Source organism: Nylanderia fulva, unplaced genomic scaffold (assembly GCF_048542155.1).
Source record: "Nylanderia fulva isolate GAGA-0341 unplaced genomic scaffold, ASM4854215v1 Scaffold338, whole genome shotgun sequence".
NCBI classification, from domain to species: domain Eukaryota; kingdom Metazoa; phylum Arthropoda; class Insecta; order Hymenoptera; family Formicidae; genus Nylanderia; species Nylanderia fulva.
In genome coordinates this window covers 54,256-78,765 of record NW_028190409.1, presented here as the reverse complement: position 1 = coordinate 78,765, position 24,510 = coordinate 54,256, and the positions used below count along the sequence as shown (strand labels likewise).

At 48.2% G+C, this 24,510-nt stretch overlaps 4 protein-coding genes and 1 pseudogene across 4 annotated transcripts; all 5 read right to left on the bottom strand.

The window, feature by feature from the left end:
• Positions 1 to 1,057: 1,057 nt before the first annotated feature.
• On the bottom strand, positions 1,058 to 2,708 carry LOC146722282 (large subunit ribosomal RNA; annotated as a pseudogene).
• Positions 2,709 to 4,939: 2,231 nt separating this feature from the next.
• Positions 4,940 to 7,303, bottom strand: LOC114930667 (uncharacterized). The gene has a single exon (XM_029302523.2). It carries the CDS (start codon positions 7,301 to 7,303, stop codon positions 4,940 to 4,942), a length of 2,364 nt encoding a protein of 787 aa, XP_029158356.2.
• Positions 7,304 to 11,564: 4,261 nt separating this feature from the next.
• Positions 11,565 to 14,000, bottom strand: LOC146722281 (uncharacterized). The gene has a single exon (XM_085485060.1). It carries the CDS (start codon positions 13,998 to 14,000, stop codon positions 11,565 to 11,567), a length of 2,436 nt encoding a protein of 811 aa, XP_085341186.1.
• A 3,646-nt stretch (positions 14,001 to 17,646) lies between these two features.
• On the bottom strand, positions 17,647 to 18,645 carry LOC114944744 (uncharacterized). The gene is made up of 2 exons (XM_085485059.1): positions 18,622 to 18,645; positions 17,647 to 18,489 (listed from the first exon to the last, which is right to left on the bottom strand). The coding sequence occupies exons 1-2, from the start codon at positions 18,643 to 18,645 to the stop codon at positions 17,647 to 17,649; spliced, it is 867 nt and encodes a 288-aa protein (XP_085341185.1).
• A 2,144-nt stretch (positions 18,646 to 20,789) lies between these two features.
• LOC114944743 (uncharacterized) lies at positions 20,790 to 22,779 on the bottom strand. The gene is made up of 2 exons (XM_085485057.1): positions 20,860 to 22,779; positions 20,790 to 20,804 (listed from the first exon to the last, which is right to left on the bottom strand). The coding sequence occupies exons 1-2, from the start codon at positions 22,777 to 22,779 to the stop codon at positions 20,790 to 20,792; spliced, it is 1,935 nt and encodes a 644-aa protein (XP_085341183.1).
• Positions 22,780 to 24,510: the final 1,731 nt, after the last annotated feature.

The following is a 24,510-nucleotide window of genomic DNA, read 5'->3' as shown; positions in this document are numbered from 1 at the left end:
CCTCCAGTGCCGCCGCGACGAGGCGCTGGTAACCGCCGTTCTTACGCATCCCCTTGATGGCATCAAGGGTGCGATTCGGAACGACGGTTAACAGATGTTGATTCATAAACCTAACGCCTCGATTCGCGGCAAGCGCCTCCTCCCTCGTCATCATGCGCTTCTCTTCGTCGCTCCATTGGCGGTTAACCCTCTCGACGTTAACCTCCTCGTTGACGATGGCCTCGTGTGCACATCGGCGATGGAGGCCGAGTCCGGTCTTCGTGGTGAACGCACGATCACAGTGTGGGCATGGGAATTGCGGGGCTTGCGGGGAGCAGGGACAGGGGCAGCGGGTGTTGGGCGGCGTCGTGGCCTAGCGGGCGGCCGACGAGAAGAGCCTGGAGAGGGGTCAGGAGAGGGTGGCGAAGGGACGACAGGACCGGCGGCCCGAGGCTGCCGCCGGAGATTATATTTTTCTCTTCTTGTGGTGCCTGCCGTAAACAGACCCGAAGGGCTGGCAACCCCACGGACCCGGACGGAGCGTTGCCGCTCCGCCAAGCCAGAGCCCCTGTTGGCCGCCGGGAGGTTGGTTCCGACGTTGCCCGACTCTCACCGCGAGGAGGTGGGGTTGGCGCATGGAAACCACCAAAATCGGCGGCTCCCTTAAGAGAGTCATAGTTACTCCCGCCGTTTACCCGCGCTTGCTTGAATTTCTTCACGTTAACATTCAGAGCACTGGGCAGAAATCACATTGCGTCAACACCCGCGAGGGCCATCGCAATGCTTTGTTTTAATTAGACAGTCGGATTCCCCTAGTCCGTGCCAGTTCTGAGCTGAGCGTTGAATGGCGGCCGAAGAGGACGACCACGACGGCTTGCGCCGCCACGGAAGCCTCGCAGCAAGGAAGATCCGCGGGAGGCCAAGGCACGGGACCGAGCTCGGATCCCGGGACCGGCGCGAGAACGCCGACCGTTCACCTCGCCCAGGCCCGGCACGTCAGCCCCGCTTCTCAGAGCCAATCCTTATTCCGAAGTTACGGATCCAATTTGCCGACTTCCCTTACCTACATTATTCTATCGACTAGAGGCTCTTTACCTTGGAGACCTGCTGCGGATATGGGTACGAACCGGCGCGACACCTCCACGTGGCCCTCTCCTGGATTTTCAAGGTCCGAGGGGAAGATCCGGACACCGCCGCAACTGCGGTGCTCTTAGCGTTCCAAACCCTATCTCCCTGCTAGAGGTTTCCAGGAAACTCGAATGCTTATACAGAAAAGAAAACTCTTCCCGGATCTCCCGACGGCGTCTCCAGGTCATTTTGGGTTACCCCGACGAACACTCTTACAAGGGCCCGAATTGTATGCGGTTCGGCTGCCGGGTTCCGGAATAGGAACCGGATTCCCTTTTGCCCGACGGGCGTGTGTCTCTTGTATAATATTTATTATTATTTCTCGACACTCGAGTATATTGTACGCCGTCATTGACATAGGATTTCTCCTAGGCTTAGGATCGACTGACTCGTGTGCAACGGCTGTTCACACGAAACCCTTCTCCACGTCAGTCCTCCAAGGCCTCGCTGGAGTATTTGCTACTACCACCAAGATCTGCACCGACGGCGGCTCCAGGCAAGCTCGCGCCCAGACTTTTCTGCGCTCACCGTCGCGACCCTCCTACTCGTCAGGGCTTCGTGACGACGCGAGAGAAGACTAACGCCCGCTCCCGGTTACCGCCCCACTTGCCACTGACGGCAGAGTATAGGCTCGACGCTTCAGCGCCTATCCATTTTCAAGGCTAGTTGCTTCGGCAGGTGAGTTTTACACACTCCTTAGCGGATTCCGACTTCCATGGCCACCGTTCTGCTGTCTTAAGCAACCAACGCCTTTCATGGTGTCCCATGAGCGTCGAGTTGGGCGCCTTAACTCTGCGTTTGGTTCATCCCACAGCGCCAGTTCTGCTTACCAAAAATGGCCCACTTGGCACTCTGATTCGAAGATGCTCGTGGCTTCATAATTCAAGAAAGCCAGAGATCTCACCCATTTAAAGTTTGAGAATAGGTTGAGGTCGTTTTGGCCCAAAGGCCTCTAATCATTCGCTTTACCAGATGAGACTCGCGCGCGTTCCGTGCGGAACGGCCGAGTGCCAGCTATCCTAAGGGAAACTTCGGAGGGAACCAGCTACTAGATGGTTCAATTAGTCTTTCGCCCCTATACCCAGTTCCGACGATCGATTTGCACGGACTCCGCGGGACATCGCCGACCGACGCGAAGCCAGCGCCGCTGACGATGAATCTCCCCGTTCGATCTTTTGGGTTTCTTAGGTTTACCCTGAACGGTTTCACGTACTCTTGAACTCTCTCTTCAAAGTTCTTTTCAACTTTCCCTCACGGTACTTGTTCGCTATCGGTCTCGTGGTCGTATTTAGCCTTAGATGGAGTTTACCACCCACTTAGAGCTGCACTCTCAAGCAACCCGACTCTAAGGAGAGATTCCTCCCGAGGCGCGCACCGGTCGCTACGGGCCTGGCACCCTCTACGGGTAAGTGGCCCCATTCAAGATGGACTTGGACGCGACGCGGCACCTCGGGATAAGCGGATCCTTCCCAAACACCACATTTCCCTGCGGCGGAACCGCGGGATTCGGTGCTGGGCTCTTTCCTGTTCGCTTGCCGCTACTAAGGAAATCCTGGTTAGTTTCTTTTCCTCCGCTTAATAATATGCTTAAATTCAGCGGGTAATCTCGCCTGCTCTGAGGTCGTCGCATAGTGAGTTTTGGTAGCCGTTTGCCTCCTCCGCGTCGCTCATCGTCGTCTTTCTTCTATAATATATATTATAAGAGGGAGAGAGAGAGAGCGTCGAAGGAGAGAGCAGCAGCGGCAGCACACGAAATACGCGAGAAGGCAAATCGCCGGGGCGCTAAAGGCACACACACTCGTTGAATGGCACCGCTTTCCCTAGAGCGGCGCGTGCGTCGTTGTCTCCCGAAAGTAGGTAGCGCTTGTCTCACCGTCTCTCCTCTCCGTTGGTGGTAATGGAGACGATATATCGCGGGGTTCGAGATTCTCGGCTCTCCCTTCTCTTTTATATACAAAATTCGGGCGGAATCGATTCGACGAGTACACGACGCGGCGCGCCGGTCCCCTTTTTTTCGCTTTACGAAAATTTCGTGGACTCGGACACGCGGTCGGCTCGCGATTCAAAACCCTTCTCCGTAAAGAAGTAAAGGATTACGAATGCTCTCTCCGCCGGACGACGACGCGCCGTATATTTCTCCGTAATACCGTTATGTGTGCGGGCAAGGGCGCCTCGGCATAAGACGCGCGAGCGCTATCGCACCGAGAGACGCGGCACAGAGTGCGAGAGCAGTCCGGTCAGTCTGTGTGATGTACGGAGAGGAGAGACGGTGAGACAAGCGCTACCTACTTTCGGGAGACAACGACGCACGCGCCGCTCTAGGGAAAGCGGTGCCATTCACCGTCCTGACCCTTTTTTTGGCCGTTTGTTGCTCCCTTCGCGCGCGCTCTTACTCTCATCCCATTTCTCCTCGGCTCTCGCGTACACACACGACTTGGATACACAAACACGCTCCCCCTCTTAATTCGCGCAGCATTCTCTGGGCGCGCGTTCGCCAACGTTTTACACGCTTGTGCGCTTCTTTTTCTCATTATTATTTCGGTGTGTCATTTCAGACGACGCAAGGATTTGCGCCGCGGCTGGTCGGCGCGGCACAGACACCTCGGGCGAACGTCCAACGATCGCTCGTACGCCCATTGTAAGCGTTGCACAGAGCACAGGCGACGCGCGCGCCATTCTCTGGTCGCCCGCGTCGTGGCCGTGCGTGCTTTTCGGGCGCAAGCAGTTTAGGGGTACTAAAACGACTCTCAGCCAGGCGTGGTCCGGGAATTGTATCCGTGGACCGCAATGTGCGTTCGAAATGTCGATGTTCATGTGTCCTGCAGTTCACAAGTTGTGCGAGAACCTTCGATTTGTTTTAATTTTCCGCGCAGAGGCAAATTTATTTATTTATAAGTCGGCTCGTAGATACGAAGGAGACTGGATGCGGAGAAAATTGTAAAGGTGGAGAAATTCACTTTTGAGGCAAAGCAGTTTTATTCAAAACTCTCGCAGACAAGATTAAAACGCGGAAGTTCGCTCTAGAACGAGATAAATTCGCGCGATGCTCTTTTCGCTGATATACACGGAGACGTCTCTTCAGTTCAGACTCCTCGAGTAGACTCATTTTTGATCCTCGCGGAATTCGGCAGCTAAGGCTCATCCGATCGACGCGTGGCACACGTGCTGAAATCCTATTCGCGGACGATTGCCCCATCACGCTCCGAAACGCGAGACAAAGGCGAGTTTTTGTAGATTCCTCGCTCGCGGAATCGAAAACAACCGGAATAACATCTCGGCGTCGAATATTTTCAATTTCTACGATTAACCTTGCTTCGTCGCTCCGAAAATACGTGACAATTTTAAACATACCGCCCGCCTCGCATTTGAACGTATGCGAATATGCGAAATATAGCCAACGGTAGTCTTCAACGTACGATGAAGACAATAAATCAATTTTCAATCAACCAAGAAATCAAACAAGAGATCAATGCAATAATTCCTTGCGATCGAATAACGAGGGCAAGTAATCAGAAGGTGAAAAAACCTTTTACAATTTTCGAGTAAATATTTCTAAATTATAAAGACGCTCTCAATTTTCAATAGGCACTGAGCCTTAGCAAATATTCGCCTCTTTCGGCTGTTCGAGCACGCAAATACAATTATACATGTTTCGAAATTCTACCGACAATGCGATGGGTCGAATAACAAAGTCATAAATGCGATACCTGGCTCGAAAACCACGCCGAAGAGGAGAATATTGCCTAACATAGTAGATTTTGACGCTAAATACATAAATCACACCCGAAATTTATCAAATAATTACAATCTAAGTTTAACGCAAGTACAATTTTCAAATATTGCTATTGATTGGCAGCCGGCACAGTAGCGTAATTGGTCGTTTCAGGATCGAGCTCGCAGTTCTCACCGTAACTACTCGCACGAGTCCATCCGAGCCAGGATGAATCTGCGTGACTCGCGCTAGGTTCCACTTGCTCGGAGGGAGCAAGGGATTCTTCAACAAGGCGAGTTCTCCTATGCGAAAACAAGACGTTTTTTCCGACCACTTACGCCGCTGCTGCAGGGAGTGCAAGTAGTCTTGTGACCACGAGCGCCAAATCTGTTCGACTAAAGAATGGACCATCTGCCATCGCGATAGTCGATTCGCATTACTTTCGAGCACTGACTCCTCCGGTATCGCAATTATGGGGCGCCCGATCAGGAAATGACCCGGAGTGAGTGCCGATAGGTCACTCGGATCGTCGCTTAATGCCGCGATCGGACGAGAATTTAAGCACGCCTTGATTTGGCATAATAACGTCGCGAATTCGGCCTGTGACAGAGTTCGCGAACCGGCGACTCGTTTTAAGTGCAACTTGAGACTTTTGATTCCCGCCTCCCATAGCCCACCGAAGTGAGGAGCCGCAGACGGAATGAAGTTCCATTCAATTTTGTCATTTGCAAGGATGTCGTGCAGTGACAAATCCTTCATCAAGGCGCTGAACGCGTCGTTCAATTCCTTGTCAGCCCCGTGGAAGTTCGTTCCATTATCGCTATATAGCTTGGACGGCAAGCCCCTTCGGCTCACAAATCGCCGAAAGGCGGCGAGGAACCCAGCGCTAGAGTAGTCTTCGACTAGCTCTACGTGGATTGCTTTCGTGACGAGGCAGATGAACAAAGCTATATAATTTTTTCTGGTTTTTTGGCCTCTGCCAACGAACGGCGTGACTAAGAAAGGGCCAGCATAATCCACTCCCGTATGAGCAAATGGAGACGACGGATTGACGCGTGGAGACGGGAGGTCTTCCATGAATTGCCTCGAAAGTTTAGCCGAGTGACGTACGCAAGGGATGCATTGTCTTATATATCCCTTGACGGAGTTTCGCCCTCCCATTAACCAATAATTCTGACGAAGGGTGCGCAGCACGATTTGAACTCCACCGTGAAGTGTACTCTTATGAGCTTGAGCGATTAGAAGGTAAGCGAGTTGTCCGCGCGGCACGATTACGGGATGTTGCTCATCGTAGCTAAGAGCGGAGTGTCGCAACCGCCCGCCAAGCCGGAGTACCGAATCTTTTCCTAAGAATGGAGCAAAAGTTCGAAGGGAACTCTTTTTTGAAATCGTGGCAGTCTTTTGCAAAGTTTTGAATTCGACCTTGAAAGCTCTCCGCTGGACATAAGACAGCCAGAATTGCTCGGCCCGTTTAAGCTCGTCGACGCTCAGTGTCGAATCTTTTTTAAATTTACGAACCTTTTCCTTCCGCAGTAAGGCGAGAAACTTGTGGACGTAAGCCGTCACTCGGACGAGCTTCGTCCAACTTAAAAATTTGTAAAGTAGATCCCACTCTTCTTCACCTTCAATGTGAAGAACTTTGGTTTTTCGCAGTTCAGCTGAAACTTGCTGTAGTTCATTAGTGGGTCTAGTATTCGTCATATCATGAATCGGCCAAGCCGTTGAAGGTTGCCGAAGCCATGGTGGTCCCGTCCACCATAGCGAATGCGACACTAACTCAGACGCGGATAGCCCGCGCGACGCACAATCCGCCGGGTTCTCTGCCGATGGTACGTGACTCCACCGAGTAGATGGCAAATTGTTCTGTATTTCAGCCACGCGGTTGGCCACGTATGTGTTCCACTTTGATGGGTGCTGGCGCAACCACGCCAGAGCTATCGTGGAATCCGTCCAACAATGGATCGGAGTTCCAACTAACTGCAACGAATTAACAGTCCACTTTACGAGGCGACTCAATAACACTACCGCGTTTAACTCTAGACGCGGGATGCTCACGGTTTTCACGGGCGCGACCTTTGTTTTTGCTGCGATTAAATTTATTGCGAAGTCTGAAAGCGAATGATAGACGCGAAGATATACGACGGCGGCATAAGCTCGATTTGACGCGTCAGCGAAACCGTGTATCTCTAGCGCGAGAGTTTGTGGACCTTGACCAGTCCACCGTGGAATTTTGATCATTTCTAATTTGTGAAATTCTGATACAAAATAATTCCAACGGGACGTTAACTCATCGGAGATGAGAGAGTCCCATTCGCAATGTAACAACCACAGCTCTTGAAGTATTATTTTTGCCACGATCACGACGGGAGCGGCCCATCCGAGAGGGTCGTAAAGCCTCGCGATAAATGAAAGAATTGAGCGTTTGGTAGGAACGCTGGGGGTGGTCGAGTTCACGACCAAGCGAAACACGTCTTCGTTAGGCATCCATGACAGGCCGAGAACTTAAAGTGAATCTTCCGTCAGGATTAGATGATCGGTTACTTCCGATTGGTCAACAGACAAATCCTTGAGAAGTTCGATCGAATTTGATGCCCATTTCCTTAATTGAAATCCCCCCTTTTCCATTAACTGCATCAATTAAACGAGAGTATTTTTTAAAGATTTTATATCATCCGCGCCAAACAGGGCGTCGTCTACATAAATAGACTCTCCTAGGATAGGAACCGCGGCCTTGAACTTTTCTCCCTCGTCAAGGGCGAGCTGTTTCAATACTCGCATTGCGAGATACGGAGCGGGAGCGAGACCGTAAGTGACCGTTAACAAGCGAAAATGTCGAACGGGCGCTTCCGCTTGAGGACGCCAAAGAATTCTTTGGTAGTCTGAATCTTGCTCATGAATTTGAATTTGCCGAAACATCTTGGCGATGTCGGCCGTACAGACGAAGCTCCACCGTCGCCATCGCGATAACACGGCAGGTAGATTGTAACGTCCAGACAAATTTCAAAATTTCAATTTCTTCAATCATTAATTTTTTTTAACCTATTAGTCATGACAATCTCTAACTTGCATGAAAGACCGGTATTAACGAATCACAAATATAACCACTCGTAGGCTAAGATATGTCTTCTCAAAACAACATCTATAATACTAACTAAATATGGTATAATATAATATAATATAAATATAATATATTTAGGTTAATAAGAAAAACCCTATTGATTATTTGTGAGAAAACCTAAAATAAGGTTAAGAACATATATATATTTATACATACGGACATATAATATGTATATGTCAAAAGGTTTGTTCCGAGACACTTCCCGACGCTTATTGACATATTGCAGGCTTCCGGACCTGACCTGGAAGAATTATATGTCGAATGGCAGTTTCCGGGACAGTCCTGGAAGACTTATGTATATACATATAGGAATTGCATATCTAAACGTATATACAAGGGAAACAGGCACATATATATATATATATATATATCAATCGTATACTTTGACGACACTATATAGTATTCTCTGGCGATTTCAATGACTGTATAAGACATATAGTATTCTCTGGCGATCTCAATGACTGTATAAGACATATAGTATTCTCTGGCGATTTCAATGACAGTATAAGACATAATATTCATTTTACTAATATTAAATATGTATTATTCAATAGTATTAAATTTTAAATATGTACACAATATATATATATATATATATTAACACACAAAACTTCTTATACCTGAAAATATTTATATATATATATCGCTTATAAAGAAGTATACTAAATAATTAAATGAAAGCTGCTTTACTATGTGAACTCGACTTTACTCGCAAGGAAACATCCAGAAGATTCTAGAAGGCTCTAGAACGATAGCGTGATGCAATGCATGATGCAATGCTGAAACACGTTGCCACCTGCAAATCGATTACCAAGAATAAAGAAGGCCGGTTGCAAGCCGCATAACGATAAGTCAGTAAAGGAGCACCGCTATCGCTACTAAGAATAAAAGACGATTGGAAACCGTTAGCGATGAGTCACCTAGGAACGCCGCTATCGCTACTAAGAAGCCATCTCTCCGGGACTTAACCGTCGCAATCTCTACCTGGAACAGATTATCTCCGGTACTTCCCCGGCACATCTCTCCTACCATTGGCTGAGCCACATCGCCCGATGGGAGGAGCGAGCCCCATTTTTGGGTATATAAACCCGGCTCCCGGCACGGAACGGCAGTGATCCCGCCGCAGTCAAGAAGTAAAGTTATCCAGCAACCAACCAAGCAATTACTACGGAGCTCTGAAGACATCGAGACATAGCCGCCATTTCGGATCGAGGTACCGAGGCTCCTCAGCTCTTCAACTCAGAGGGAAGAACATAGTAGCAAAGTGTACCACCTCAAGGCACATAAGACATTGTCTAACCTTGTGAGTATTTAAGCCAGTTCACATATCCTTAAATAGTAAAGCGCGACGGACACTCATTATATTTAATCATTATATTTAATTAATTATTTAACCACTGAATTTCGAACTCAATCTTATTTCACATTACCAACTCTGAATTTGAATACAGACATAAGCCATATATTACTCTGATTTACGATTCGTATCTGCATACGCCTGCGTTACAATCGTCTATATATTCAATATTTTACTCGATACTATTTGACTATATCTAACCGATATCGCATGTCTATTTAACTTGTTGTACTTGCAATATAAATATATTATATATGTATTTTATTGTATTACTGCTCACTTATATATGCATATAATCCCGTATCCTACTACCTATTAGCGAATTGAATAACGCTAATTCCTCAGTACACATTAGAATATTATATCCTGTCAGAAGGTAAATTCGCAAATCATCTCAGAGATGCACGTTCAGTAAAGTGAACGTAGCATTAGCCTAATAAGACCAGGACCTGAGAACCCGAAATAACCGGATGTATACCTACCTCTCTATTCTTTTATGCTTTTAACACCTTGCACTTTCCAATAATTGCGAATTACTTTATTACACCGACTGACAGTGATCTTGCATATTGATATTTAAATTTATTTGACAAGTGTACTCCACCTTACCCTATTTGCTACTATTAAAACCATACCCTGTCATAAGGTAAATTCGTTACTACGATTCTGAGATGCACGTTCTGTAAAGTGAACGTCGCATTAACCTTCGGGGACCGGAATCCACGGGCAACCGTACATTTCTTCACCCTTCCCTGCTTACTCTCTCTCTGCTTTACAAACCTCTAACGAATTACTTTACCAAACCAAATGACAGTGGTCTTAATGATTATTAAAAATAATTAATTCATAATTTACAATTCAATTATTGATGCTTGAAGCTACACGTATTAATACTCTTAATATAGATATTAATACTTATATTCAAACCTCTATTCCTAACTCCTCTATACCCATTAGAGTTATATCCTGTCAGAAGGTAAATTCGCAAATCATCTCAGAGATGCACGTTCAGTAAAGTGAACGTCGCACTAGCCTATTAAGACCAGGACCTGAGAACCCGGAATAACCGGATGTACACCTATCTCTCTATTCTTTCATGCTTTTAATACCCTGCATTTTCCAATAATTGCGAATTACTTTACCATACCAACTGACAGTGATTTTGATATTCATTGACAATTTGTTACTTCAAAGTCTAAGACTTATTTATTCATTAAGAATTACTATTTCAAAGTTTAAGATTTAATTATTAACGATTGAAACATCAAGTATTAATATTCTAGATATTAATACTCCTATCCAAATCCCTCCTTTTATCCACGTTATTACCAATCCTCATTTAATACAGGTTTATTATAATAATTACTGACATAAAGTTAATTTATTAACAGGTGAAGGGCTTTCTCGCATAAGATTAACCTTTCATCTCTGTTCGCTCTCATTAACAAGTAAATCACGCTACAAACGTGAGTCATATTCAATTATTTCAAATAACAAAACAATCTATCTTTCGATTTATTCATGTAAATTTATTTAACCGTTAGATGGTCTCTCCTTTCCGACGAAGGAATCAGATCGATTGAAACAAGCGGCACCTTCACAGGCTACGCGAACGTAGATCTCGAAGACCTCTAAATCTAAACGTTCAAATTTATTCAACGCGAATAATCATACAACCTCCCTCTTCAGACGCTTATTCGCCAATTAATAATATTCCTCCATACATTGACTATTCTCACCCTCAATTTCCTGAACAGTCTCATTCAGAATCAAATACTTACTTAATCGATCCAAATCATCAATTTTTAACTGACCCTGAATATTACGTCCATGATCAAACTCAACAATTAGCATCTCCGGAATACGATCCATTTTTACAACCCAATTCTAATATTTTCGACGTGGACACCGTGGTACTCGCTCCCGACGACGTCAATAATTTCATCCCAGAAGGAGCACAGAATAATTTTAGCTCCTTTATAAACTATCTTAACCAATCTAACGACTCTGAACAGGAGCTCAATAACATTGTAATACAGTTTCAAGCTCATCCTGAACCGAGTCAGGACCAGTAGATTTTGTATCGACATAAAGGATTTATAAATGAATAAACAATTTTTATACTTGTAAAATATCTTTATTTCTTGACCCGACCCGCAGAATTCCTTCTCCATCCGACTTTCTCAATCGAATCTCAAGCTCTCGGCATCCCAGGGTATAGCCGGCCTAGCAGGTTGCCCTAAAAAAGTAGAGAGCAGCTTCTCGAACGTTTACCGAGGTAGACGCGAGAGAAGACCGACTTGTGCATAAGGTGATTTACCGTAAGGTGAATTGCCGGATGTAACAAGATCTTGCTGTAATTTGGGCCCTATTAATAAAAAGTCATTCAACGACGTGCCATTCCTAGTTCGGCACGACGCGTTGAAAACGACCCGTAATTTAGTCGTGCAACTATCTTCCCGAATCACGGGGTGGTGCGGAATGTAAACGGGCAAATACTCGGTTTTTTCCGACTCGTCGACGCTAGTCATATGTCCGAGGGACTCGTATTCCGCTAGAAATTCGTTATACTGCGAATACAGTTCCGATCGATTTCTCAATCTGTTTTCCATGCGGTTGTACAGCGACCGTGCAATGGAAAGAGACTCTCCGATTTCGATCTGAGGATCACATTTAAAGGGTAGTCGAACGACGTATCGTCCGTCGGACAACCGACTATGCGTCTGCACGAAGTGTCGCTCACAAATCTCTTCCTCCTCCGTGAGGGGAATTTGAGGCGCGATCTCCTCATCTTCCCAGAACCGCTGGAGAAGAGTGTCTATCTCTTGACCGAGAACGCAATTTAAAACGGCTTCTTTTGAAGCCTTCCGTTTATTTTCGGTCGGACCGGAAATAATCCAACCGAGCGCGGTTAGTTGAGCTGTGGGGGTACCGAGCGGACCTTGCCTCAAGTCGCGCATCAAAAGTGAGCCATAAACGTCGGCTCCAAGAAGCAAGTGAATTTGATGTTTGCTCGACGGATCCGGATCCGCGAGGGAAAGGCCCTTCAAGTGAGGCCACGATTCGACAGGTCGAACTCGCGAAGCCGTGTACGACGTGATCTTCGGAAACACGTACACTGTGATTGGAAATACCGGGTCGGATTTCGCGCACGGAGTCATTCGCAAGGACACGCGCGACTTTGCGGCACCCGTGTAGGTTTCCCCGAATCCTTTGATTTGTAAATCGGTTCTTTGTCGCCTGGTCCGTATGGTTTGACAGAAAGATTCCAATATAAAACTAAAATTGGATCCCTGATCCAATAGCGCGCGAACCTTAAAGCGTCGGCCCTCAGCGGTGTGGATGTTCACCCACGCGGTTGCGAGGAGAACCGCGGGAGTCGTAAAGTCCGGCGGCTCGATTGTCTGGACGCTGGCCACGGCAGCGTTATTGGAACCGTCCAAGGCGTCGGACTTCGCATTCGTTTTCACGCTTGGTTTCGCAGCTTCCGAATCTTTTCTGACAGCTGACGATTGATAATTTTCGGAATGCAATAAAGAATGATGAGACCGACTGCAGTGGTTGCATCGCTGTTGACTCGGGCAATTCGGCGAAATATGCCCCGAGCGCAAGCAATTAAAGCATACACGATTTTTGCGAGCGAGCTCATTTCGTTGTTCAACTGATTTTTGACGAAACGGCTCGCACTTTATCACGAAATGATTGCCTGAGCAGCATATGCACTTGACAGCGGAGACGTTATGCATTGACGAACGCGGCTTGTTTGGCTTTTGATTAACACTTTTTCTTGAAACTTCCGCGAAGTCTGACAATCCGCGGATTCGAGTCGTAAAAAATTCATGAATATCTTTGTACGCCGGAATTGAAGTTATAGAGGAACACTTCAAGTTCCACTCGCTTCGCGTTTTTTGACAGAATTTTTGTGAGACGCAATAAACAAGCATATCGTCCCACTGAGCAACCGGTCGACTCAAATTCGTCAGCGCGGCCAGCGATGCAGCCACCGTGTCTCGCAATCTCTTTAACTCGCCTACGCTTTCATGTTTCATAACGGGCATGCTCATGAAAGCATGCAAGTGAGTATTAATCAAGGTCGCCTCATCATCATATTCGGCAATTAAGAGTTGCCACGCCGATTCGTAATTCGGATCCGAAATCTTTAAATTATTTATTATTAAGGCAGCGTCACCGATGACACTTGTTTTCAGGTAATGAAACTTTTGAGTGTTAGTGAGCGTACCGTTACTAGCAACGAGAGACTCGAAAGTGTTCTTGAAGCTTTCCCATTCGGAAAACTTCCCCGAAAATTTCGGAAGCGTAATACGAGGCAACTGGAAACCATTATTATTACTGTCGCGAAACGAGGAGTCAGTGCTACGATCGAAAGAAGGCGGTGAAGAGACGCTTAATTTACTTATCATATCACGGAGCGTATCGGCCGTCTCGAGGTAGACATCCTCAGCGATTAGAAAATCTTCATCGACGAAGTAGGCAACCTTCGCCCGTTCATCTGAAGACGTAGATTGTAAGAGCTTGACGTGGAGCTCCCTGCAGGATGCCCAGAGCGACGTAAGCTCGTCCAATCGTTCTTGAATTTTTGGCAGGGTAATATTGGCCTTAGCCAACTTCTTGTAATTCACGAGCACGCGTTTCACTTGAGAGATCGTGTCTAATTGCGCGATCAACAGATCTTTTGCTGTCGACATTTTTTTTTTTTTTTTGAGCAACGTCAGTAGTACAGACGGAAAGATTCGCGGACGCTTCCTCTATCGAACGCGACGCGTATGTCTCAAGTTTGACTTGAGACCATTGATTATGTCAGGCGCGTGAACGGCGCGGACGGCAAGAGTTCGCGGACGACCTGACTGTCGAACGCAACGAATTTGTCTCAAAAGAGACCACTGAGTATGTCGGGCGCGTGAACGGCGCCGACGGCACGAGTTCGCGAACGACCTGACTGTCGAACGCAACAAATTTGTCTCAAAAGAGACCACTGAGTATGTCGGGCGCGTGAACGGCGCCGACGGCACGAGTTCGCGAACGACCTGACTGTCGAACGCAACGAATTTGTCTCAAAAGAGACCACTGAGTATGTCGGGCGCGTGAACGGCGCCGACGGCACGAGTTCGCGAACGACCTGACTGTCGAACGCAACGAATTTGTCTCAAAAGAGACCACTGAGTATGTCGGGCGCGTGAACGGCGCCGACGGCACGAGTTCGCGAACGACCTGACTGTCGAACGCGACGAATTTGTCTCGAAAGAGACCACTAAGTTTCGTCTCACGAGTCGAATTGGGTTTTGACGACGTGAATCGGAGTCTACCCGTACACTTGTTTCTCTAAAGCGAACTCGACACTTGGTTCCTGTCTCTTCTTTTGCACACTCGTTTGTAAGACGATGTGCTTCTATTGTCCACCCGCGCTTTTTCACTGTCTGCGAGAGTCACACGAGAATCACTTTCTCCGTTTTACCTTATCGTCCTCGTTATCTTCACAATCCGGCTCGAAGGACCATTTTACTTCTGTGCGAGAACCTTCGATTTGTTTTAATTTTCCGCGCAGAGGCAAATTTATTTATTTATAAGTCGGCTCGTAGATACGAAGGAGACTGGATGCGGAGAAAATTGTAAAGGTGGAGAAATTCACTTTTGAGGCAAAGCAGTTTTATTCAAAACTCTCGCAGACAAGATTAAAACGCGGAAGTTCGCTCTAGAACGAGATAAATTCGCGCGATGCTCTTTTCGCTGATATACACGGAGACGTCTCTTCAGTTCAGACTCCTCGAGTAGACTCATTTTTGATCCTCGCGGAATTCGGCAGCTAAGGGGGCGATCGATCATCCGATCGACGCGTGGCACACGTGCTGAAATCCTATTCGCGGACGATTGCCCCATCACGCTCCGAAACGCGAGACAAAGACGAGTTTTTGTAGATTCCTCGCTCGCGGAATCGAAAACAACCGGAATAACATCTCGGCGTCGAATATTTTCAATTTCTACGATTGACTTTGCTTCGTCGCTCCGAAAATACGTGACAATTTTAAACACAAGTTGACGCGCAATTAGCTGCGTTCTTCATCGACCTACGAGCCAAGTGATTCACCGTTCAGGGTAATCGTTCGAAATTTTTGCGTTCGCGAAGAAACGCGCTTCTCGTTCAACCATCGTGGTCTCTTCTCTCGGACGAGAGAGAGAGAAAGAATAATCGTGGTGGCTCTTCGATCAGGCTGTCCGAGGACGCGCGCGGACCGCCGCCTCCCGCCAGGGAAGGCTACGGCACAAAGGTAGAGTTGTGTGTTTCTCGATCGGAGCGTCTCTCCCGCAACGGGAGAGCCGGGGCAAGAGCTTTTTGAAGAAACCGTCGGACCGACACAGTTGACAGATAGTCGAAATATCATCGATCCTTCCTGTATTATACAGGGTGATTCAAAACAACCGTTTGTCTTTAAAATGTCGTATTCCTGACTCAATTTAAAGACGATTTTTCCTTTGCCAAAATTTTATCCGAAGCTTAGTTTTTGAAATATAAAAAGAAATAGTTAGCGAATTACAGCACGAGTACGGGCGGTAATCAGGAGCGGCGCACCACATTATCCGACGCGGGCGATTACGTGGGCGCTCGAAGCGATCAGCTGTTTGTTACACGCGGCGTATTGTGTGTGTGTGTGTGTGTGTGTGTGTGTGTGTGCGTGTGTGTGTACGCGTATACACACACACACACACACTCTCTCTCTCTCTCTCACTGATTCTTACCTTGTAGAGATGTTTGATGTCCTTTGACGAATAATTGTTGCCTGACTGGATACAATCCGATATTGACACACTGTGACACACTGCATGATGAAATCATTTTTTTGTAATAAATTCTATTGACACTTTGACTCACGCACTTGATTAAAAATTATTGTAATAAATAACTGATTACAAATTACAACACATAATCACAATCTGAGAGAATTTTCTCTTAGAATTTGCCCTGAAAATTGTGGTAATCGTAGGATAATATTGTATGGAAAAAATTTTATTAGAATTCCTCTAATTAATATTTATCACATTCAAAATAATAATATCTATCACAACCCATACAGCACAGATTATTGCAATTATATTGCAGCAACGTTGCAATGTTGCAAGTTGCAATGCAACATTATAAAGACATTGCAGAGATATAGGTGCACAAAATTCCAGCACACTTGTAGCAACATGACATTAATATTTCGGAAATATTGCATGTAATCTAAATTCTATAATTTATATATTGTAATATATATACATGTTCACGAACGCGCTGCGTGAGCAAAGGATCGCGCTGCACGAAAGGATGAGTCACTTTTTTGTAAAACAAGGACTTTAATAATATCACACACGTATTGACAAAATACTATAACAAACTTATTACAAAACTTTAATTATTTTACAGTGAAATCGGAATCAAAATCAAAGTGCGGAATAGCGGCGGTCGTCAACGAATTTTGCGGTGTATCTGATAAGCGGTTTGCGATATGTTTTCACGACGGAAAAGCGATAAAAGCTCTGATTTCGGGTGCGAGCTCTCTTTTATGGGTTTCCGCAAAAAACCCACCTTTTCGGGAAGCGCCAATAATTTTGCGTCTTTTTAAAGTTGCGCGAGGTGACCTGAGCGTATTACGCGTAATTGGCCGCTGTCAAAATTGACAGAACAACGGCTGTTAGAAAGCATGCGCGAGCTGGCGATCACGATGATTATTGGCGAAACGAGGCGCCCGTGAGAAGCCGCGCATGCTCAATAAAATATAATTATTCGGCGGAACGGTTGCGACACCGTTAATTGTTTATATTTCGAGCGTGTTTTTGTACGACAGGATAATTTATGTCGCGATATGTTTTCAAAAAAAAAACATATAAAAACGATATGCCTGTTGACTTGCGATCGGAAGCGAATATTCTAGAATATTCTATTTAAGATATAATATTTTATTACATGTAGTTTCTATTATGCGTTTCAAACATTCCCGCCCGCCTTGTCGCGCAGTGACAACATGTTTATGGTATTTCGGTCGCGGAATCGCAAGTCGATATTGATCGATGGTGGGGTAGACGCGCAGGCGCGGAGAAATTCACGTGATGATCGCGTGTAATTTGAATCGATCAGCTGAGCCGCGGAAACACGTGGTGATCGCGTGGAATGTGATGATCAGCTGAGACAGTAACGAGTGTGTGTTTGATGTGAAATGACGAACGTGTAGTGCAGTGTGGTGATTATGGAACAATTGCAAGTGCGGTGGTGCATGATGAGAATGAGGTGTGACAAATGATACAGTGCATGATGTGATAAATCTCGTGAATGAGTGTCGAACGTTGATGAGTGATGCGTTACGTGCCGGCGGACGGCGTGTCCGCGTTATTCGTGTCCGGAATACGATCCGCGCCCGGGAGCATGACCAATTTAACGATCGGGCGTACGAATTCGGATGTGGCGGTGCGTACTGAGACCACGCGGACGACACCGTCGTCCCCGGGATGCAGTCTCGTGATCCTTGCAAGAGGCCATCGAGTCGGAGGGGTGAGCTCCGAGCGGATGATGCAAAGGTCCCCGACGTGAGGTGCGGCCTCGGCCTTGACCCATTTGGTGCGGGGGTTGAGCCCGTGCACGTACTCAGCCGACCACCGCTGCCAAAAATGGTCTCGCATCAGCTGCAGGTGATGCCAGCGTGACAGCGTGGATGATGATTGTCCGATCCGTGACGGCTCAGGTATAGCTAATAGAGGCGCGCCGATGATGAAGTGCCCTGGAGTGAGTGCTGAAGTGTCGTCTGGATCGTCTGACAGAGCCTGCAACGGACGAGAATTAAGACACGCCTCGATTTGTGTGAGGAGTGTGTTAAGCTCCTCAAAAGTGAGCGTGGTGTCGCCGATTACTCGGCGGAGGTGAAATTTCGTGGATTTCACGGCAGCCTCCCAAAGACCACCGAAGTGAGGGGCCGCTGGCGGATTAAAATGCCAGCGGATCCCTTGAGTGTTGGCGGCGCGGGCGATGTGAAGGCCCTCGGAGGTCGACGCCTTGAAGAGCTCCCGCAGGGTGCGATCGGCGCCAACGAATGTTGTGCCGCAGTCGCTGTAGACGTCCGTACACAGTCCTCTGCGAGAGACGAAGCGGCGTAAGGCGGCGATGAAGGCCTCGGAGCTGTAATCCGAGACGACCTCGAGGTGGATGGCCTTCGATCAAAAGCAGACGAAGACCGCGATGTATCCTTTCTGTGAGCGGTGTCCGCGTCCCTTGCTGGTCCGGATGGAAATTGGTCCCGCGTAGTCCAGTCCAGCGCTCAAGAAAGGTCGAGTTGGCGTCACTCGGTCCCGAGGAAGGTGGCCCATTGGAGGCTGTGGCGTGGCAGCGCGCCAGCGAGTGCAAGTGACGCACCGATGCAGTTGCTGCTTGACGACGGTCCTTCCGCGTGGTACCCAGAACCGAAGGCGAAGCAGACCGAGTGTCATCTGGACGCCGCCGTGCAGAGAGCGACGATGGCAGGACTCGATCAGCAGTCGCGTCATCCAGGAGGCCGGCGGTATGATCACCGGGTGCTTCTCGTCGTAGGGCAGCAGTGCGTGTTTGAGACGTCCTCCAACGCGCAGTACACCTTGGTCGTCGATGAACGGATTCAGCTTGATCAGTGAACTGCGTGGTGGGCCGGAGCGTCCTGCGATGGCAGCAGCTATCTCGTCCGGGAAGTGGAGCGCCTGTACTACTCGAAGCCACTGGAGTAGGGCGGCGTCCAGCTCGTCGGGGTGTAGTGGACAACCAGGTGTGACCTCCCGGCTCGCCACGTTGAGCCATCGACGACACCAAGCCGTAACGCGTAGCAGCCGATGAAGCGCAGAGAACCGAAGAAGGATGTCCGGTTCGACGACGACGGAGCCCTTGGTCATCAGGCTGGTGGTGCGCTGTTCAGGAAGGTCATCCTCTGCGATGTGGACCTCTGAGCTGGGCCATGCTGTCTCGTCCAGTGCCAACCAGGTAGGTCCAGTCCACCATAATGCGTGGTTGATTAATTCTCCAGGAGTAATTCCTCTCGATGCGCAGTCTGCAGGATTATTCTTCCCGGCTACGTGTCTCCATCGAGCGTCCGGGAGCTGTGTCTGGATATGAGCTACCCGGTTGGCGACGAAAGTTTTCCAGCGAGTGGCGTGTCCCTGGATCCAATGAAGCGTGACCTGGGAATCGGACCACAGATATACTGGAGTAGTTGCCAAGCCGAGAATGTCGCGGACATGCAGCGTGAGCGTGGTGAGTAGGCTAGCAGCGCACAACTCAAGTCGCGGCAACGAAACCTGCTTGACGGGTGCGACCTTGGATTTCGCCATGAGTAGATTAATTGACGGTTTTCCTCTTTCAGTGGTGCGGAGGTAGACTACTGCGGCGTATCCTCGTTCGGAAGCATCAGCAAAACCGTGGAGCTGCAACCTCGAGTGATCGTTGTCGGTGCTGAGCCAGCGATTCACGCGTATGTGCCTGAGCAGCGGCAACTGATCCAACAGCTGTTGCCAATGTCGAGCATCCTTGGCCGGCAGTGGAGCGTCCCAATCAAGTTGCTGAAGCCAGGTGCTTTGGATTAGGATCTTCGCCCGAATGACGACAGGCGCGAGCCAGCCCATCGGGTCGAATAGGCGTGCAGTTTCGGAGAGGACTCGTCGTTTCGTGAATTTGCTGACTGGCCGAGGATGTATTGCGAAGGCAAACCGGTCATCCTGAGGACGCCATCGCAGGCCCAATGTCGAATGGCTCTCTCCTTCCCAGGAATGTGGTCCTTGCTGCAGCCGATGCTCCTGTGGGACTCCTGTGAGGACCTCTGGATGGTTCGAGGCCCACTTCCTCAGTGGAAATCCGCCCGCCATGCAGAGGTTGCGCAGCTCCGTCTGGAGGTTGACGGCATCGTCGAGGTTGTCCGCGCCGGTGACCACGTCGTCGACGTAGCAATCAAGCCAAAGTACTGTGGCACCTTGAGGAAACTGCGCTCCCTCGTCCGCACAAAGTTGTTGCAGAGTTCGGATGGCCAGGAACGGTGCACACGCCATGCCGTAGGTCACCGTCTGCAGCTCGTACTCTCCGATCTCGTCCGTCTTGTTGTGACGCCACAAGATTGTTTGGAGACGGCAGTCCTCAGGATGTACGAGGATTTGGCGGTACATCTTCTCGATGTCGGTGACGAAGACGTACCGGTGCCAACGCCATCGCAGCAACACGTCGGTGAGCGCTGGCAGAAGGTTTGCCCCAGTCAGCAGCTGCGAGTTGAGCGAAGTACCGGCCCGTGTGCGCTGAGAGCCGTTGAACACGACTCGGAGCTTTGTCGTCGTGCTCGATTCCTTCAGGACCCCGTGATGCGGTAAGTAGCATCTGAAATTCTCCGTTGTTGTTGAGGTATTTACCTTCTTCATGTGTTGCAGGTCCTCGTATTCCTGCATGAAGCCGTGATAGAGGTCGCCAAATCGAAGATCTCGGCTGCCCTTGGTCTCCATGGCTTTCAGTAGGCGCTCCGCTGGGCGGCGAGTATCCTGAAGAGTCGTCGGCGGCGATGAGAAGGGCAGCCTCACCATGTATCTCCCGGTGGGCGTGCGCGTGACGGTGCGCACGTAGAGTTCCTCGCACTTGGTCTCGTCGGGAGTGAGTGAAGCCCGAGTTATCGGCTCGCTCTCCTGCTCCCAGAAGCGTCGAACGAAGTCGGCGAGGTCATGATCGGCGGTGCACCGGAAGGTGCGGCGATGTCCCGTGACTGCTGCTGCGTCGTAGCCGCCAGAAAGGATCCATCCCAGGCTGGTTTGCTGAGCGATCGGCATCCTTGATTCACCCTTGCGGAGGCCTTCCTCGAGGATCAAGGAATAGACCTCGGCTCCCAGTAGCAGCTCAGCTGGGTCGTCGTCTAAGAAGCGAGGATCGGCCAGTTGGAGTCCGTTGAGATGAGGCCAGCTGCGTTCTTCCCGCGAAACCGAGCCTTGCTGCAGCGATATGCGGGGCAGCACAAAGGCCACCACGCTGAGTTTGGCGTTGGTCACGTCTGACGTTACGTGCAGCGTGACCTTGCCACGAGCGGATCCCGAGCGAGTCCCTCCGATGCCGAAAATGGAGAGGCCCGTTGAGGCTCGAGGAAGGCGAAGACGTTGTGCCAAGGTCTCCGAAATGATCGACACCTCAGAACATTGGTCGATCAACGCGCGTACGGCTTGTGGTGATCCGTACCGATCGGCGACGTTTATTCGTGCTGTTGCAAGAAGAACGGCCTTGCACTCTGGATTTTGCAGCGTAGCGGTCAGTGTGGTGGCGCGTGTGGCTTCAGTTGACGCTGACGATGTGGGTGCTCCGTGTAACATCGTGTGGTGTCGTGCGTCGCATGTCAGACAGTTCTTCTTTGACTGGCAGCGAGAGAGAAAATGGTTGCCTAAGCAATTGTAACAGAGCCTGTTACTCTCGACAAATGCCTTGCGGTCGTTGACAGTCTTGGCCTTGAAATCTCGGCAGGTCATCAAGGTGTGCTTCTCGCGACACAGGGCACAGTGCGGCGACTCGGTTCCTTGGTGCTTCGTGACGTGTGCCTTGGCTACCCGTGGAGCATCTCCGGGCGGTTTGCTGGCGCTCTTCGGTCGTGCGGCATTGAGCGTCAGGATCCGACGGCTGATGAAGTCCACAAGTGCCTCGTTTTGTGCCGGCTCTGATGAGTCTGACGTGGACGACTCCCACTCAAGACGTGTGCGTGCATCAAACAGCTCGGTGACCAGGAAGTTGAAGAGGTCCATTCCGTGGGTGTTGATTGGACGTCCGATGCTCTCCTGACCATTGACGGCGGCAGTCACGGCGTTGTGAATGCGTCTCAATTCTTCTGCGGTATCTCCCTTCATCTTCGGCACGGCGATGAACGTGGCGAAGTTGGAGCGGATCAATTCCTTTTTGTTGTTGTAGTGTTTGTCCAGAATCGCCCAAGCGCGATCGTAATTGTCGCTGGTGACAGGCAATGACCTTATTAACCTTTCAGCTTGCCCCGTCAGACATGAGCGCAGGTGGTGAAAGCGCTCGATGTTGGAGATCGCATTGCCACTCACGACGGAGAGAAAGAGATCTCGGAACGACGGCCAATCGGCGTAGGCACCAGAAAATGGCGGCACTTTGATACGCGGCAGTGATGACCTTGACGTGGCGTCGGCAGAAGGAGGTACGTTTGCTGCACGATAGTGTTCAGCGTAGCTGTCTAGTATGCTTCTTTGTGACACGTAGAGATTCTCCGTATCAGCATGCAACTCTGATTTAAAGTACTCGCTTTCACTGAACTTTTCCTTCAAGGCCGCACGGATAAGGTCATGCTGCGCCTCGAACTTTGTCCACAGCTGATCCAGAATTCTGGTGCGTGTGGAGATAGCACTGGCGGTGATATTGGAGCTGCCCAGCTTCTTCAAGTACTCCACAGAACGTGAGATGCGGACTTGAAGCTCACGCTGACAGTCAACCAGCGTGGGTACATCCATGATGACTGCACACGAAACTGCACTATTGTCACTCACGCGAGAAGTCACGCTCGCGAACTTGCGGTTGCCGGTGCGACGTCTCCGGCTCGAAGGACCAAAGATATGTTCACGAACGCGCTGCGTGAGCAAAGGATCGCGCTGCACGAAAGGATGAGTCACTTTTTTGTAAAACAAGGACTTTAATAATATCACACACGTATTGACAAAATACTATAACAAACTTATTACAAAACTTTAATTATTTTACAGTGAAATCGGAATCAAAATCAAAGTGCGGAATAGCGGCGGTCGTCAACGAATTTTGCGGTGTATCTGATAAGCGGTTTGCGATATGTTTTCACGACGGAAAAGCGATAAAAGCTCTGATTTCGGGTGCGAGCTCTCTTTTATGGGTTTCCGCAAAAAACCCACCTTTTCGGGAAGCGCCAATAATTTTGCGTCTTTTTAAAGTTGCGCGAGGTAACCTGAGCGTATTACGCGTAATTGGCCGCTGTCAAAATTGACAGAACAACGGCTGTTAGAAAGCATGCGCGAGCTGGCGATCACGATGATTATTGGCGAAACGAGGCGCCCGTGAGAAGCCGCGCATGCTCAATAAAATATAATTATTCGGCGGAACGGTTGCGACACCGTTAATTGTTTATATTTCGAGCGTGTTTTTGTACGACAGGATAATTTATGTCGCGATATGTTTTAAAAAAAAAAACATATAAAAACGATATGCCTGTTGACTTGCGATCGGAAGCGAAGATTCTAGAATATTCTATTTAAGATATAATATTTTATTACATGTAGTTTCTATTATGCGTTTCAAACAATACATATACTCAGCAAACACCAAGTTATAGCTATATAATTGTTAGTTGTAATTTCCCACTCAAAAATATAATACGTGTATTATAACAATTATATTGTTGAGTGGAAAATTACAACTAACAATTATATAACTGTAACTTGGTATTTGCTGGGTATAATACTGTAATAAAATAATTTTTTGCAATATTGTACAATAAAAGATGTTAACGATAATCAATAATTTTATTATCTTCCAAAAAGCGGACATTTTAACATTGCTGCAATTCAACAGCAATGATGTAGCAACATTTTGCAGTGAATTTGCAATATTGCAATATTGCGGTGAAAGATTGTTGTAATGTTTTTGCAATCTAACGGTGCTGTATGGGAATAAAATATAAAACATGTTTTATTAATTTTACTAAACCGTAAAGTAAAATTAATGAAATATATTTTATATTTTATTGTGATTGTTTTTCCTTTTATTTAATTTTAATAACAGTAATTTTATTGTATCATATCAGATTTGTACACTGTATCTGGTTCCGACGCTTCGGACCCTTTTGATAGACTATTGAATACGTGATTGAGGTTCGATTGCCGTTCTTCAAGAACAAAGAAAGACAGGATATCGCGGATCCGTTACAAGCATACCGCTTTATCGTTGGGTGCTCTTGACTGTGTCTTTGGGCTAACTGAACTCTTTTTTTAACCTCGGGGAAGACAACCGATTCGGAATCACGAGCTTTGCATGAACTCGGCGCGTGACACGCGCGCGGCTAATCGTGATTCGCTGGCCGGTTGACCTGTCGATGTCCGCTCGAGGTGCCAAACAAAGTCGATCGTTGGTCGAGCCTTGAGTCCCTGGCTTCGACTCGGAACCAGAACAATATATATATATATTTTTTTTTTCTCGACAGCTTTGTTCCAAGTTTT